The 18,337-nt window shown below is 38.3% G+C and overlaps 1 protein-coding gene across 20 annotated transcripts in view; it reads left to right on the plus strand.

Annotated features, from left to right (window-relative positions):
* Positions 1-18,337, plus strand: part of FGGY (FGGY carbohydrate kinase domain containing) — a 224,458-nt gene that overhangs the window by 66,817 nt on the left and 139,304 nt on the right. For 18 of the 20 annotated variants that reach the window (XR_013544951.1, XR_012086424.2, XR_012086425.2 and 15 more), the window contains 2 exons: positions 10,727-10,855; positions 17,548-17,651. The exons of the other annotated variants lie outside the window; for them this stretch is intronic. Coding sequence is in view for 15 of the 18 variants with exons in the window: in XM_072997696.2 (XP_072853797.2) it covers positions 10,727-10,855; positions 17,548-17,651 (233 nt within the window). In the remaining 3 variants the exon portion in view is untranslated. The remainder of the gene's footprint in view (positions 1-10,726; positions 10,856-17,547; positions 17,652-18,337) is intronic. 20 annotated transcript variants of the gene reach the window in all.

Genomic DNA, 18,337 nt, shown 5'->3' on the forward strand with positions numbered 1-18,337 from the left:
TTAAAATATTTTTACCCTGCCTTTCTCCTTGAAAGGACCTAGTATCTGATACTCGATCTCAGTGGTCCCCAACCTTGGGCCTCCAGATGTTCTTGGACTACAACTCCCAGAAGCCTTCACCACCACCTCTGCTGGCCAGGATTTCTGGGAGTTGAAGTCCAAGAACATCTGGAGGCCCAAGGTTGGGGACCACTGCTCTATCTGATACTCTTTGCTTGGAGAGCATTCCTTATACTGAAATTGAACACACAGCCTCGACACTGAAACCATAATATGAAAGCAGTTTTGAAAAATTAAAGAACCAGGATTTTTCTGAAGCTATAATCAGGTGTTCATTTAAACTTATCTTGGGAAGCCTGGCATCACTCATCTGAACTAGCTTCTTACAATAATTAAATATCCTAAGAAGGCAAAGGTCTGACGCAGAAGCCGTTCCAAATTCAGCTCTTATCTCTTGGACTAGGGAGGTTCTTGCTCCTCCCATGATCAAGGGTAAAAATTGATTCTGTGTCCTTTTCATCATTATTATTCACTTCCTAGATTTCTGTGTCAAAGATTAAGGTAGGCAACATCTTTGCTTTATGTACCTTTTAACTATTTGAAGTGAAGCAGGATGTGTATAATAGCGTATTCAGTGTTTGAACACAAGTAAATGCTTTCATTCTCCCCACCTCTTATCTGAGGAGATCATGATACAGTAGGTGAAAAAAATATGCCCAAGTACAAACCCTGTTTCTTTCAAGTTTGAAAACCACTTACAATGTTTCCCTTTTTTTCTAAAGAATGCAATTTTTTATTTATTGCTGTTAATTGCCAGGTCATTTTGCTGACAATAAGCACTAAACTTTCTCAGCTGTCTATGCAGATACACCTGTGTTGTAGAAAATAGGATTATATCATCTACATATAAAAATATGTCTAAGATTTTAGGCACATGAAAATACAGTAAAGACTATTTTGAGACTCCATCATTAATGTAAAAATTAAAGAATTAAAGGTGCTACAACATAGCCCTGTCAAACTCCTTTAATTGAAGGGATTGTATTTGTTAAAGCATGGTTTGCACCTTTTCTAACTCTTCTTTCATGTGAAATTATGTTTTCCCATTATGGGTGAACTAGGCCAATCTTTCAAAATTCAGTAGTCTCATAAGAAGGAGAAAAACTGTGTTCTTAGTATTTTTTTTTAAAAAAATTGTTTCCACAAAGTACTTCTGTTTTAATACTTTAGTTCAGAGAGCAGGAATGTGTGGCTTTCCAGATGGGAAATGTGTATCCCTTGCGCTATTATCTATGCAGGGAAGGCCATGGTGGAGCAAAGACAGCTTAGTGGCTGAATGGCCAGATAGTAAACCTTGACCCAGTGCTTCGTCCAGGAAGCAAATGATATTGGGAAATAACTTTGTTCTAAAACTTTGTGTCCTCTCCCCTGTTAAAATTGTTTCCTTCCACTGGCCTAAACATTAGCTATACTTTCGGAAACAACAGAAGGGAGACTGCATTCAAGGTTTGCTCGTGATTATTTTATCCACCAATAAAATACAGTGGTACCTCGCAAAATGATTACCCCGCAAAATGTTTTTTTGATAGACGTTGACTTTTTGCGATCACTATAGTGATTTGCAAAATGTTTTTTCCTATGGGGGATTTTGCTGGACGATAATTTGGTCCGTGCTTCGCAGACTGTTTTTTTGCAAGACAACGATTTTTACAGCTGATTGGCGGCTTTGCAAAATGGCTTCCCTATGGGCGATCTTCGCAAAATGGGTGCTTTCGGGACCAATGCTTCACAAGACAGTGATTTAAACAGCTGATCCGTGCTTTGCAAAATGGCTTCCCTATGGGTGATATTTGCTGGACGACGGCTATTTCCCCCCATTGGAATGCATTAAACGGGTTTCAATGCATTCCAATGGGGAAACGCTTTTTGCTAGACAATGTTTTCACAAGACAGCGATTTCAATGGAATGGATTAACATCGTCTAGCGAGGCACCACTGTATTAAGTTGGTGTTATATACTGTATGCACCATCTCAAAATTGTGAATCCTGGGAGACTTTCTGAAGGAAATGGAATTTGAGAAGAATGTCCCTCCTTGTAGCTTCTTCTACTTCAGGGTAGTATGAATGTTTTGATGGCTAGCAAATCTGGTTTGTTAAGGATAACCTGCCAACATTCCCCCAGGGAAACTAATGCTTCCTGCATTTGAAAACTACTCATGTTGGATTTAGGAGAAAGAGGTAAGATACATCCAAAATGACTCATTCCCTATGCTCAAGAAAGGTGCGTTTTCAAAATACTTCTTGGATAGCATTGCTTGCTTGTTTGGCTTCTGAACCTTTTCCCTATTTTTCTCTCTGTTCCTTCTCCACATTCTCTCAGCTATATATGCTGAAGCTCAGATGCATTTAACTTGTTTGAGCTAATAGAATGTCTTTGTTGTCTATGCACTTTTGCACTGACTGTGGAAACAAAATATTTAGCAAAAAAGAATATACAACTGCTCATTTTGATTTTGATTTTTACATTCCTGCTGTTGTTCATAAATAAGAGGTAATAATACACATCTTAGCTTGAAATTATATGCTTAATTTATATTGAGGCCTGAACCACACTTATTCACTAGCTTTCTACACTGTCTTCATGTTGCGTTGAACTTTCTTAAAGTCTTAGCTGGATTTAGAATGTTCATTTTGTTAATTGTACAGTGCTTATTGTAGATCTCCATTAAAAGAGTATAGTGTTAATCTACCAGAAATTTTCCAAGGCAGTTTTATTCAACTTTTCTTGTTTACTTAATGGACTTGTAATACCTGTCCTAAGCAGACATGTCATTAATGAAGTCATTAGCACACATAGTTAAAAAGATCAATCTGTTTTTCAGTTTATCACCTCAGTTTTATACCTAACATATTGAACAAGTTTCTGTTACAGTATAGTACAGCAAATATGAATGGGAATAATTTGATCATTGTTATGAAATCTGTAAAATTCTCCAGTATTTCAACAGAGGTACAGGAGGTATGTCTGGACACATTGTATGACTTTGAGTAAAAGTCCCTTTTTGTATAGTTAATTTTTACTATATATCTAATACTAACCAGTGGATTCCAACTGCAAGAAATGAGATTTTCAGTAAGCAGGAAGAACTTGCTAACTGTAAGAGCTGTTGAACTGGCAGATTGCCTTGGCAGCTGATAGGCTCCCTTTTTGTTGGAAACTTTTAAGCCAGCTATCTGTCAGGGATATTTTGGCTCCAGGTGTCCTGCATTCTCAAGAGTTTTGGTTTAGATGGAGGTTACTTCCAGTTCTACAGTCTTTTGATTCTGCACTATGAAACAACACTTTCAACAGTCTAATCATACCCTACGTCTGCACATGGTAGAGATTACAGTGGGGTCTTGACTTGAGAACTTAATCCGTATTGGAAGGCGGTTCTCAAGTCAAAAAGTTCTCAAGTCAAATCTGCATTTCCCATAGGAATGCATTGAGAACCATTTGATCCGTATCTGCTCTTTTCCGTCCATAGAAACTAATGGGAAGCTGCTATTCCGCCTTCGACCACTAGAGGGGGATATTTTGTTTCTTTTTTTCTTAGGTCAAGAAAGGTTCAGGGAAGGCAGGGAAAATACAGTCCAGGCAGTACCAGGCAGTCTGAAGACTCCCAATCCACTCTCTAAACGCTGGGAGGAGTGAGGAAGCAGACAGGCACCCTTTTCACTGGCCAACAGTTAACTGAAAGTTCAAATTTTGCACTTTCCCTGCCTCCCACGTGGGTTTTTTTCAGTTCTTAACTCAAATCTAAGTATGTAAGTCAAGTCAATATTTTCCTATGAGAGCGGTTCTTAAGTCAAAATGTTCTTAACTCAAGCCGTTCTTAAGTTAAGACCCCACTGTATTTTGCACTACTGCAATTGTTACAATGATCTGTGTGATATAAACAAATTAAAGAGGGATGGTTCAGTCCCCATTGGTCCTAGAGGACTGGTAGCGTTAGAATCTGTTAGTTTGGCCATAGGATGGGATTACAAATGTCCACCAGTAACCCACTCCCTTTGTGCCATAAATAATGGGCCCTTGATGTTTCCCACCCCAGCCAGAAGGCAGCACTGATAGTTGTACCTCTTTCAGCACAAGTAGTGTCTCTGCTCCCTTCTTGAGTGAGATAGCAGGAATTCCCAGATGACCACTTGGGAACTCTGAACCTATTCCTATAGTTGTTGCCATTTTCTAGCATAAGATGCCCTTTAAAACTTTGCTGTTAATTTTGCTTACACACACTCCTGGTAGGTATTAATAGATCTACGTTTTAGTAGTGCCCCTGGTGCTAAACCAGTATGAGCAGTAAATAAATGTTTTCACAGAAATCCGAGTGTAATGGCTGAAAGACCCAATGGAAGAGGTTATTTTAACATAAATTATTTATAAAGTGCAAGCTCAGGACTGAATACACTATTTATACAGCACATTTCAAGCACAAGGGAGAGCAGCTTTCCATGTATACAACCAAATGTACATGTGGCATATGAGAACAAACTCTGTAATAAATATGAAAGTTCAGTTTAATGAAACGAGGATGAGAGTGTGATTAGTGATGAAATGCTGCACAGAGATGTGGAAATGAGCATTTTATAATATGTGGATATTTTCTGCTACTGTTTAAGTTGCAAAAATAAAAATAGCTGCCACAGATCAGTAGGTTGCTATTTCCTTTGTTCAGATTTTCATTCTTTAATTTTGTAAATACAACTTTCACTTCTCTTACAACATAAACATGTTTAGCAAAGTTCAGAAGATGTTTTTCCTCCTTCCATTCTGATTCCAAAGATTTCTGCTGGTTTCTCTGTCTTGCAGTTCTATCACAATATACACTAAATAGCATGATTGTGGCATAATGCAATGTGATATTCCTGTAGAAAAGCATTTCGTGTTTCCAGATGTATTTGTTGGTGCAATGAACCTGAAGACGTTCTGATGCAAGTGTGGACTCAAAGGGCAGTTCTCCAGTTGTGCAGTGTATGTTGTAGTTAGCTACAGAAGCAGAGCTTCTACGAGCATTGTTTCTTGTAGCATTGTTACCAGTGCTTGAGATTTCTGGCCCTCCACCCTCAGTATAGACCTCCATTATATCGTTCCCATTGTTCATCTTTCAGAAGGTTTTTTCAGGGGCACACAGGGCCATGAAAGAGTAAGAAATACAAGAATTTGAGAGTTAGTTAATTAAACATTACCTATTTTACCCGGTGCCAAACCCCCGGGTGTAGATTCAGCTTAAAATACTGGCCACATGAAAAGCACTTACCTGTATAGGGTTCCAAAGCATTTAGTTTCTTAATCTGTATACCATCTTTGCCTTGCCCTGTCTTGCTTGAAGGACGGTTGGGCCACTGTGAAAACACTGTGCACATAAAGATCAGTGCTCAAGAAAAACAGGTAACTAAAGATTAACTAACTCTCAAATTTAGATTCACTTTTAGTTGGTATGAGAGTTTTTTAGTGATGCATTGCCTCTTACAGCACACACAGTTACTGAAATCTTTTTGCTTAGCATACTAAGACACACGAGAGTAGGCTCATTGAATCAATGGGGATTTGGTGAGTCACCTACTCCACAAATCCTGTTGACTCAAGGGAGTTTGCTCCATGTTGTGATTTATTAGGATAAACAACAGGAGTTCAGCCAATCTCATCTTGCCTTTTGTCTCGGCAATGTGTGGGATTTCAACTTTCAAAACATCACATTCAAACCTGATTCTTTTAAATGTTTCTCAGGGCAGGTTAGCCTTTTAGGTTTGCAAAAATCTATCTTTGCTTATCTTTTGTGTCCTGAATTTACTAGTGACATAGTTAAAGTTATAGATTTGAGCTCAGAATTGCTGTGGTCTTTTTAATCCCTTTGGTATGGCAGAACAATAGAAAAAGGAGTTCACATATTAGATGATCATATAGCAAACACAAACATATATATTTTCTAGGGCAAATTATTTAATATTATGAATAAATGGAGTGCATAGATAGGCCTGATTGCATCCACATGGGAAGTTATTATATTTAGCAGGAAATGGAATTCTTAAATAGCAGCAGTCGATGTCTCACTTGATAAAAGTACTTTCCAGTATTAGTAAAACCTTTTCTGTTTGCAGAGCCTGCCCATTGGTGGCAACTGCAGAATTAGTATTTAACAACCCCTAATAGTCAATTGGAAAACCTTTCCTAACTTCCAAAATGTCTATTGTTATAATAGAGGAAGGACTTTAATAGCTGGTTTTCATACGTTATTTTTCCATCTTGTAAATATATGTTTACTAAATAGATTTGATGTTATAGCTAGACATCTTAGTGAGGATACAGATGACGAAATATTTTTTTTAAAAAAATGCTAGCACTTAATACAATTTTTAAAAATTTCAACAATTCAACAAAACAAAGATTTCCCCAACAGTATTAGATAATCATGGGCCACTCTCCAATATCCCATTTTCGGGTAATGCTCTGGAGTGGGTGGTGGTTCCTCAGTTCCGGAGTACCTGAATGAGACAGATGATCTGTTTCAGGCACCTTGATGGATAATTTACACTGGGAACTAGAGGGGGAGTGTGTTCCTGTTGCTTCTGTAGGACCTAACAGTGACTTTGAATTCCATCAGCCATGATAGCCTTTGTTGCAGAGTTTTGAATTTCTGGTATAATTCTCTTTTTGCTGTACAATAGAAGTGCAAAGATCTACAGAGGAGAATAGCTGCCAGTTCTTCAGAGTGCACTCATTTCTCGTTAATTGGCATTTAACGTCTCAAAACTCACTCTAAGACATTTGTAGGAGAAAGAATGAAAAAAAAATCTTCAGTTATACCTGCTTAAAATTACAGACTAGTATATACTGTTTTATATAATGCGCACATACTAGCAACTAACCAGATCAACAGCAACAAACAGTTGCCGCGAGCTGATGAAAGAGAGGGATATAAAACTCTGTAGACAGGCAGGGCTCTCTCTGAATTAAAACTGATTAGTGGTGGATAGATAGACAGTCACATTAAGAAAGAGAACTACTTTTTTGTATTTTCACCCCTTCCTCTGAAATTGCAGCCAATTATGGTTCCACACAAAATAGTACCTATTCCGTATAAAAGGTTAAAAGCAGCCCTTGATGTGTCATAGCTGAATCAGCCGGATCCCTTTCCTGGGCTTTTCTTTTGTTGTTTCAAAAGGCTACTGCGTTCTAAAATGTCTCATTCTATTAAATATTAGTATGACTTTAGACCCTACAATTCAGTTATTCAGGTTGACTAAAGATGTATTGTTGTCCGCCTCATGTGTTACGTCTGGTAAATACCCAGTTTCCATGGCAACTGCCAGGAAAAGGTGGGCAGGTCATTGGTACGGCATAAATTTCTTTAAACAAAACACGAGCATAGCAAATTCCAGAGCTAGTCTTTTAGGAAAGGATAAAGGGGAAGGAAAAGTTTCAGACAGATTTTTCCTTTGGTAAACTTGCTTCCCACTTCACATGGGCAAAAAAAAAAATTCTGAAAATGGGACGTCTGCTGTGAAAAAGAGTTGCCAGGAATGGCAACAGTAATAAAGGCTTAGTTTTTCTCAACCATCTGTTTGAATGTCAAACAGAAAGATCTTTACCTGTCTAAAATACTGTATTGTATGTCTAAGATTAGATTTTTAAAAAAATATCCATATTGTAGAATTGCGGTTAAATAATAGTCCAAAGAAACTTTTGTGTTTACTTTTATAATTGACCTATTCTTTATTATTATTAAAGACAGTACACGTCTACATTGTACATCTTGCTTTTAATAGGTTTGCTTCTCACCTCCCGTAATCTAACCCTATTAAAAAGGGGTGCCATATGTTGCCTCTGTTCTGTGCCTTCATGCATCTATCAGCTCACCCTTTTACTTCCATGGGCTCATCAGTACACAGGGATGGGCTTTTGAGCATACAGTGCTTGTGCCTTCTTTCTCAGTCCTGAAGCAGTCATGATTCTTGAAAGACTCTAAGTGGATATAGCCCATTCTGAGCTGTTTTACTATAGTGCGATAATGTTTGGGAACTGTCACATACCATAGACCTCAGTGGGTACTCATTTACACAAGAACAGGTGAAATTGTCTCCGAGTTCTTACAGAGGGCCTTTCGTGGAGATTATTTCACATAATGTGCCCCTGGAATTGAAAAGTGGATCTTATGCATTAGAAGCTGTGGTACTGCTGAAGTGCTTTTTCTCCCATACAAGGAGGCAATAGTCACATGCCTAGACCAACCAGGACTTCCCTAAAAATCACATGGCGTTCACATGTCGTTCATGGTCCTCTGCACAATCTATTAAATGAAACAGGACATGATGGTTGTTGTGAGTTTTTCAAGCTCTTTGGCCGTGTTCTGAAGGTTGTTCTTCCTAGAAATAGAGGGCCAACTCCCTTTCTTAGATGTCATGGTCATATGCAAAACTAACCTCCTGTTGGGACACAAGGTCTACAGAAAACCCATCCACTCAGACCGGTACCTACACAAAAACTCCAACCACTAACCACTACAAAAAAGAGTCATAATCAAAACACTGGTAGACTGTGCAAATCAGAACTGTGAAGCTCAATTTCTCAGCACTGAACTCAACTACCTGAATTGGGCCCTACAGGCGAATGGCTATTCCAAGAATGAAATCAAAAGAGCCATCAAACCAAGAAAACAACACCAAACTGAAGAGGAAAAACAGCCACCCACATATAAGGTATTTCTGTCGTACATCAAAGGAGTCACTGACCACATGGGAAAACTTTTGAGAAAACATAACCTACAAACAGTATTCAGACCCACCATAAAAATACAACAAATGTTACAGTCAGCAAAGGACAAAAGAGACACCCTCACCACTGCAGGAGTATACCGGATGCCTTGCAGTTGTGGCCAGGTATATATTGGAACCACAAAACACAGCATTCACACTAGAATCAAAGAACATGAGAGACACTGCAGACTAAAACAACTGGAAAAATCTGCAGTAGCTGAACATGCCCTAAAAGAAACTGGACATGAAATTCTATTTCAAAATACTGAAGTACTGGGCAACATCAGGAATCATTATGTTGGACTGCACAGGGAAGCCATTGAAATCCATAAACATCAGCAGAGCTTCAATAAAAAAGAAGAAAGTCTGAAACTGAACAAGGTCTGGCTTTCACAACTGGAAAATACAGCCTGCAGAAGGTCAACGAACTCTACCCAACCACAAGGACCAGGGATCACTGCACAAAAAAGACCAGCTAAAGACACCCATCAACCACAGTGACAGATAATCTCTCCCACTTATCACAACAGTACATCCACAACAAAAACTCACTGATCACCCTATCTCCTGAAAAGGACAAAAGCTGTTCCCACAGCTATAAATACTCAACTATCCAACAAACAGCAACAGAGCATGGAGAGCGTTCCTACTCCCATCCTCTGAAAATACTGGCCACAGAGACTGGCGAAACGTCAGGAAGAACAACCTTCAGAACACGGCCAAAGAGCCCGAAAAACCCACAACAACCATCAGATCCCGGCCGTGAAAGCCTTCAAGAATACATGAAACAGGACATCCTTGTTTAGCTTTAATTATTATTTTTATACTCTCCCAGCCAATGAGAATGCTAAATCACCATCAGTAAATGGTTGAATTTATTACATTGTTTAGTTAGCCATAAAAACCTCCCAAAAACTAAAAGCAAAACAATGAAATGCAAGTAAATAGCATAAAAAAGAAAAGCATAAGGGAAGGGAGGCAGGCAGATTATGGATAGGCTACTTATTTGGCCTATGCTATGGTTGTAAGTTCATTGGAAAATTAAAATGTGTCCAAAGGCAAAGGGGATTCATTCTATATTGTTTGCAGTTTCTCTGCTCATATATTTGGGAATTGGTGGCTTGGAAGGGTTGGAGAAACAACCTTAGACAATGTCATCTACGTACTGTACAATATTGAGTTTTAAGATGGTTTTAAAAGAGCAGTGATGTATCCTGAAGATCTCTCCAGTTCATACTTAACGTCCTATACAATGACTTGAACTAGTATCTCACCCTCTTTAAGTCTCTTCTCCACAGCTTAATCTACCTCATGGGGTCAGGAATAACTAGAGGGATACTACTCTAACTTCTTAGAGGAAGGACATGATCAAAATGTATTAACTGGTGTAGAGAATATTTTTGCTCTTGGGAAAAAGTGGTGGTGCCACTGTTTTCACATTGCTAGTGGTGTCTTGTTGAAGCCAACTTAAGTCTAGCCTTCGGCACAGAGGATTAATATAAAAGCTTTTGGGTGTGTACAAGATTAGCTTTGAAATCAACTAAACTAAAATATTAAACTTATTTTTTTTTTAAAAAAAGGGAATAGTAATAACAGTTCTCAAACAAGTACTGAAACTATTGAAACATCACTTACAGGTTGTTGGAAACCATGAGAGTTGCTTTTACAAATGAAATGTCCATGTTTATCTACATCTGGGATAAATGCATTTGCTCTGTTGATACAAACAGATAAATTGTTATGATCAACATTTTACAATATGTTTTAATATAAAAAGTGGCATTAACTGTACTTGGTAGATAATACAGATGGCGAATTGAGTCAGGGAGAGAGAGGGCAAAGAATTGTTTTCAGGCAGACAGAAAAAACTAGAATTGGTCTCCAGCAGGTTGGTACATGTTTGACCCTTTCCCCTTTGTACCTACTCAGGAAATGAAGTTCTTCCTCCTGGCGCTCCAGTTGGAAATGGACTAACAGCAGAGGCTGCAAAAGAGCTTTGCCTTCGGAAAGGGATTCCTGTAGCTGCCTCTCTTATTGATGCACATGCTGGAGGAATAGGTATTACAACTGAATGGCTCCGTATGTCTCACATATGCGGTTTTTAGTAGTTTTTACTTTGTCTTCTTCCCCCATTCCATCTTAAATTCATACCAAGTTAGCCTAATATCATTGCACTATATAAATAAACGTGAAAGTTTGTGTATGCCCTAGAGAGAATTAGTAGCTGATAATTGGCTGAAAAACCTTGGAAATGGGTTTGGATGCCGTACAACATCATTGTTTAAATCTGAAGCATCCAAAGCCAGAATTGCCATGGTGATCTCTAGCTGCTTATAGGAAACAAATGAGTTTGGACAGAAATACAGGGGGATAAATGGCATGTTATAATTGCCTGTTTTGTTTTGGGGTGTTCAATTCTGAAATCGCTACCATCAGGGCAGAACTTTCTCTGGTTGTTTTTCTCACTGGTTGCTATGTCTTGAGGTAGGATAAACTTCCCATTAGTAACTGATGAACTAGGGCGGGTATACCAGCTGGTGATGGCCAATTTTCCATTTGAAAAACTAAATATTCTGGGTGTGCTTATGGCAGAAATAGTCCAACTCTGCAGGACCACAGTGCAGAACATATATCAAAAAAGAAACTCAAAAGCGGGAACTGAGAGCAAATTCAATTTATTGCTTTTAGCACACGGGCCGGCAAAATACATAATAAAAACAACATGACAACGCAATTAAAATATTTTTAAAGATTGAATTAAATTTCTGCTCAGATTTTAAAATGTTAAGGTCTGAAATTCATCATAAATATCTAAGGATGAACATTAATATAAGTAGCAGATGTTACTATAAAATGTTAATTCAGTGACAAAGGACCCCGACTAGCAATAATCTGACTGTCAACCTGGATGCTGAATTTGTTTTTATAAGAATGGAAACAGTCCAGAATGTGTGTCAGAAAAGAAATTCACAAATGGGACCCAATTTTTTCTGTTTTTCTGACTGGGAAACAAACATAAGAAATCCATTTTAAAAAAAGCATTCTTAGACATAGATTCCAAATATGTAGAAAAGATTAATAAGATGCTACATTCTTGGCATAACGACACAAACATTGCCTCAGCAAAGGACAGTGATATGCAGTATTACAGGTTTATGTCAAGTTTATATGAACACAGGCTCAAGATGCAGAGAAACCACAGTGGGACAAGCTGGAGCAAATGAGGTCACAATTGTAAATGCCAGAGATGAACTTAGGTTTCGAACACTAAGCCCCAAAAGATGAAAATATTTGCCCACAGTAGGCTCAAGAGATTTGATACTCTCCATAATAGACCTATTAAATATTTTAGCGTGCATTTCATTTATAATCTAGCACGATTCCAGTTTCAAACTATTTTGGTATTCATCCAGATAGGAGAGTGTATGTGTGTGCATGTACTCATACACTTTTTAGAGATGGAAGATGCCATGCCAGTCATTAGAGCTACGAAAAATCTTCTCAACTGTTTTCTTTTCCATATGTTAATCTTGACATTTGGCTAGTCCTTATATAACCCTTTGATATTATATAGCAAGCAATGCTAGAAGCAGATTGCAGCTAATTCTTTCTGTAACTTTGAAGCATTTTTACTTAGATATAAAGGCAGCTCTGACTCATTAGCACGAGTGCCCCAATTTTCACACAGTTAGTTCTTCAGCTGGCCATAAAAGTGTGAGACTGAAAGCCATTTCTGTTTTTCTGGCATGGATAGATGGTAGGAAAAGCTGCTGGATGTGTGTGTGGTTACTTGGTGTGTTGAAACACTGAAGTGCAAGTGGTAGCCTTTTCAGTGAAGTACTTTCAGATCCGCCAGTCAGTTGGTTTCAAGTGAACTGGAAGTAGTATAAAGGGGTGTCTTGTATCAAGTGAGTGTTGATTGAATACCGTGGTCTTCCTGACCTCTGACCTTAGTTCTTTTTTTAGTCTTCACTCCTGGTTTGTTCTGTAATCTTCACTTCAATGCTAATCCCTGACTTGCTCAGGGATCTTACCTACATCCATAGCATCTCATTAAGTTCAGGTATTCTGTTTTTAATAATAATAATAATAATAATATAATTTATTGTCATTGTAAGTATATACACAGTATACCCATACAACGAAATTCACAGACACCCAGAGACCAGACACATGCACACACATAACATTCCCCAAACACTCCCCACCCACTAAAAAATTCCCCACTAAAAATACAAACATCTACACCTCAGGCCAAGTAACACAGTCCAACTAATTATTCACTACTGGTGATCTTTAAGCTCATTATTAATTGCAATTATAGCTCTAGGATAAAAACTATTTAGAAAACGTGTGGTCCGAGTCTTAATTGTTCTATATCTTCTGCCAGACGGTAACAGTTCAAAAAAGTTATAAGCAGGATGGGAAGAGTCTCTCAGGATGCTGTGTGACTTCCTCAGACAGCGGGATGTGAAGATGTCATCCAGGGTTGGTAGCTGGAGCCCGATGATATTCTGGGCAATTTTAATGGTTCTCTGTAGAGCTTTTTTGTCCACTACAGAGCTACTCCCAAACCATGCCAGAATGCCATAGGTTAGGACACTCTCAATGGTGCTACGATAGTAGGACAGAAGTTTTCATGGTATTGGAACAATGGTAAAGACAAATAAATGGGCATGCATTCTTTTATTGTTGCAAATAAATGCACTCTTTAATGCACTCTTTGTTAAGTACTTCATAGACCATTTACACTTTTAAAATGCAGTAATAATAAAAGGGCACAAATCAGAAATCAAAACTCAACAGCATAAAAACAAAAGGCTGCAGTTATATGTATACATTGATGCTGTTGCAACACCAATCAAAGACTGTGTGTGTTTTGCTACAGGGGCACTAATGGTCTGAGTCTTTTCCTGTTTCAATACTTTGACTTAATTTTAAGAACATAGAGAAGCATGTTTGGAATAAAATTTAATAAGTGGCATTCCTACAACTCAGTAAATCTTCTCAGTGGTTGGTCTGTCTTATTTTGAAGAATAGCCTGTGAAGATGATCTCAGGGAAGGAGCAATTCAATATGCATATAGATTGGGATGAGCAGAGTGAAAACTTCCAGATGTTGTTGGACTTAAAATCCCATCTGTTGTAATTATGTAGCCCAAAATGGAAGATGATGGGAGTGCCAGTTTCTAAACATAAAGAGAACTCTGCCTTTCCCACTCCTTCTTTGGGTGGTCCTTCAAATATGTGAGTCTCCTTGTTTTGTAGGGTTTTAAAAGTAAGGAGTAGCAGATGGGATGGTCCTTGAAAACTGTGTGCCTCCTTTAAATGCTAGCAAAATATCAAAAACAGAATAATTCTTCCAAACCTCAAGTTCCAGTACTACCCTAGCCTTCATTTCCTGTTGTTTTGCTGAGATAATTTTTATTAAAGGGTTTCTTATTTATTTATTTATTTATTTATTTATTTATTTATTTATTTATTTATTTATTTATTTATTTCATTTGTACCCCGCCTGTCTAGTCAACTGACTACTCTGGGCGGCTTCCAACACATATACCATATTTGCCGGCATATAAAATGGCTAGGTGTATAAGGCGACCCTCCAACATTTCCACTCAAAATATAGAGTTTGTTATATACTTGCCATATAAAACTAGCCCCTCTTCCGCATGCGTGATTCTGCTTTGGCTGCATCATGGGGAGAGTTCGTTTTGCCGCTTTTGGTTTCTTTCGCTGGGAGAGAGTGAGGGATTGCTGGAAGAAGGACAGCATCGGCATCGAACAGCTGACTGTCTGGAACCAGCAGAGAGGTGGCAGCCATTTTGAGAGGCAGCAGCCATTTTGAGAGGCAGCAGCCATGTGATCACATCTCAAAATGGCTGCCGCCTCTCTGCTGCTTCCTGATGGTCAGCTGTTCGGCACTAGAGTCTGGCTGTTCCAAGGCTACCAAGGAGGAGCGGGTCTCAGTCTACTGAGTCTTACTACCAGGTAGGTGACTTCACTGGGAGAGAGCGAGGGGTTGCTGGAAGTACACCTGGTGTATAAGACGACACCCCCACTTGGAGGCATGTTTTTCAGGGGGAAAAAGTTATCTTATACGCTGGTAAATACGGTAATTGCAATATATTCTTATTGTTGTCCCAGTTCTGCTTGTTAAAATTTACCTCAGAGAATCTGGTTTCGAATCTCCCCAATGTAATCTGCTGTTTCACCTGCTTCTAATAGATTTTTGGGATTTTTGTCCTTAACTAAATAACGCAATTCCCCAGGCAAAATAGAATAAAATTGTTCCAACCCAATCACATTTTTCATCTGCTCAAGAGAAGTGACATTTTTACCTTCCATCCATTTCTCCAGACATTGAACTGATTTAGCTCCCAACTGGGAATAAGATTCCTCAGGTTTTTTGGTAAGAGAACAAAATTTTCGCCTCAGGTGTTCTGCGTTGATACCAAATTTAGAATAAACCATTTTTCTATAGGCCTCAAAATCTCTGGCCTGCTCTAGAGGCGTCTGTGAATACAACTCAGCTAAATCTCCATTTATTTGGGATCTTAGCATTATCAACCTTTCTTCAAAGGAAATGAGGAAAGATTCTGGGCAGTCATCTTTTCTATATTGGGGAAATTTCTTTAGATCAATCTTTGAGAGAGTTTCCTCACTAGTGCTGTTATTGTTGTTATTTTGAGACGCCAATTCCAATTGTTTCATCTGTTTTTGAAATTCTATCTCTTTTTGTCTTCATTCCTTTTCTCTTTGTCTATTTTCTTGCTCAAATGCCATTTGTCTGGCCTCTCGCCCAGCTTCTTTTCTCATCTCTAGCTCTCTAGCTCTGGCTTTTTCTCTAATTTCTAATTCCCTGGTTCTTTTTGATCTCTAATTCTTTAAAGTTGAATTCCTGTTGTAACCTCCATTTTTCAAACTCTTGGGAGCTTAGACTACTTTCTCTTCCTGAGGCACCCTCATTAATCTCCTTCTCCTGTTCCTTTGGAGTTAAAGGATCTCCATTTCCCTCCACTTCCTGAGGTAAATTTTGTGCCTCTTGAGGAGTTTTCTCCATTACTGACCTTTTAGTTCTTTTGGGTGGCATATTTATCTGAGTAACTTAGTCTTGAATGTGTTTATACTGAATTTAAAAAAGGACCTGTCTTTCTTCTTTTACTTCCAGTCACTGAAATAATTTCTATTTCAAACCTCTGCTTTTCTTCTATTCCCTCAGATCTCTTCTGACCCCTGGCTTCTGCTTTTATGCACCAGCGCTCCCTTCTCTCAGAGCCTTGGATCTTAAGTTAGCCACTAGGTCTTGCAAATCCTGATGTAAAAACAGGAATTTTTTTCTTCAGAGTAGTTCCCTATCTTTGTTCCCCAGATCTGGGATCAGAAGCCCCACCATTAAGCTTTTCCCAAAAGCTCTAGTGGGTAACCTACTTCTTCACCACAGACCTCTGTCTAAAAGGTACCCTTGACTCAAACAAATTTCACTTTAAACTCAGGCTTTACTGGATTGCTTTGTATCCCGCCGCTGGACACCAATTGTGACATTTGCCCCTTTGTGGCCCCTGTTTCTCTCCCCAAAACAGAAAGCTCATAAAGGCAAACCAAAACAAACACCTTTTCACACACTGCCACCAGTTGATTACTAAATCAACGTACTTTACTTAGAAAAGACGAAGGTCCATTCATCACTGTATTTTGAATAAAACAGGTTTATTGATTACAGATGTTTCTATAATAATTCATAAGTATCTTTTTCAGGTTCATCAAGCATCAATAACAACCTTCTATATTATCTTACAGGTTACTATTCATTCCTCAGACTAATCACTCCTCAGATTCCCAAACTAACTCTCTCTCTCTTTCTCTCCCTTCAAACTCAGATCCAGACTCACTTCAAACTCAGATCCAGACTGCTCCACTTTTGACATCTCTAGTGGCCCCACCTCTCAACCACATCAGCATAAAACATGAATAATGCATGACTTAATTAACATAATAAGGTTGAACGCCACAATAATATTTTATGTGAAGGAGTATTTTCTTTCATCCTCCAAATCAGCTTCATTTTGTCGAATCAAGTTTTAATATGACAAAAGAGAAAGGATAAAGTTACGTACTTTCCCTATCTCATGCGTGATTTTATGATCAGATTTCATCTTTGCTTAACTATCTTTTTGTTTTCCTAAATTAACCCCCCTGCAAGGCATTTACTTTGGGAAGAGGTTCTTAACCTCTCTCCTTGATCATAATAATTGGCATAATCTGTTCCTTTTTTGGCTCTTCAAAACTATGATTGGGGTGAGATGACAAGAATGTTTAGATATGGAGAAAATACTACTGATGAATGTGTGTATGATCAGCTTAATTTAGAGTGCTTGTATTTGAACTTAGATGGCAAAAACGTAGGGCATGGATCATTAGCTGTTATAACTGTGGTGTGTGTCCAGGTTACCCTAATCTAGTGTATAAATTTCTATATCTCTACAGAAGATAATCTCCTCGGACTCAGATATACCAGTGTATCTCAGATGGTTCTGTGAAGAGCAACAATGTACAGAAATTGTAAAATATGTAGATTTTTGAATGTCAGTGATGCAACTCTTCTCTGAGTAAAATGTTGGGGAATATATTTCCCAAATAGATGTGAACAGAGAAATTGGCTTATTTGGTAACACTTCTCAGTCATATGACTTACAGAGTTTTAGTTGCATCTTAAAACGGTTTTTCTTTGTTTTTGCATTTTAATACCAGGCATGATTGGAGCCAATGTGAAAGGACATAACTTACCTTGTGAAAACCAGCCGCTTACATCTCGAATTGCTGTGATATGTGGGACTTCTTCGTGCCACATGGTGGTAGGTTGCAAGCCAAGTCTTGATGCCAGCAGCACAAACTGGGCTGACACCTTTCAGTTTCTTTGCCTTTCTCTGTTTGTGTGTGTCCAGCATACTATGATAGTGACTCTGCCATTTCTTTTAAAATCTGTTGACTATCACATGGAGAAGGTTTGAAAGAACAGATCCAGAAGCAGCTAAGAATCAATAATTGGGGGTAGGGGGAGGCACAAAATGTAAAAGCCATATCAAAAATTATTCTGCTGTGACTTCAACTGGGCACTGTGAAATTGGAAACAGAAATGGCTGGCTTTCAGTAACCCATGATGAGCATGTCATTAACATATAGCAGAATATCTAGTGTCTTTAGAAAAGCCCCTTAGACCTTCATCTCTCCCACTTTCTCACTCAATCAATATAAATCCATCTTGCTCTGAGAGCTCTAATGATCTATGGAATTACGAGATGCATTGTGGCTCCAAAAGAGCCAAGATAAGCAATTTTGCTTCAATAATTTTTCTCACTGTATTAGTGGAAAAGCTTTTTCCTAGGGATTGCAATAAAAGTTTAGTGTCTCTTTTAAAAAAAAATTAATACCTCTTTTAAAAATGTACATGTCTGAAAGCATTCCATTTTCATGACTAAGCTTTTTAGTCACTTTTATTTCATTTACATAATTTTCTTATGTAGACTGAACTGTTATGTAG

Source organism: Pogona vitticeps, chromosome 4, assembly GCF_051106095.1.
Source record: "Pogona vitticeps strain Pit_001003342236 chromosome 4, PviZW2.1, whole genome shotgun sequence".
Lineage (NCBI taxonomy): Eukaryota > Metazoa > Chordata > Lepidosauria > Squamata > Agamidae > Pogona > Pogona vitticeps.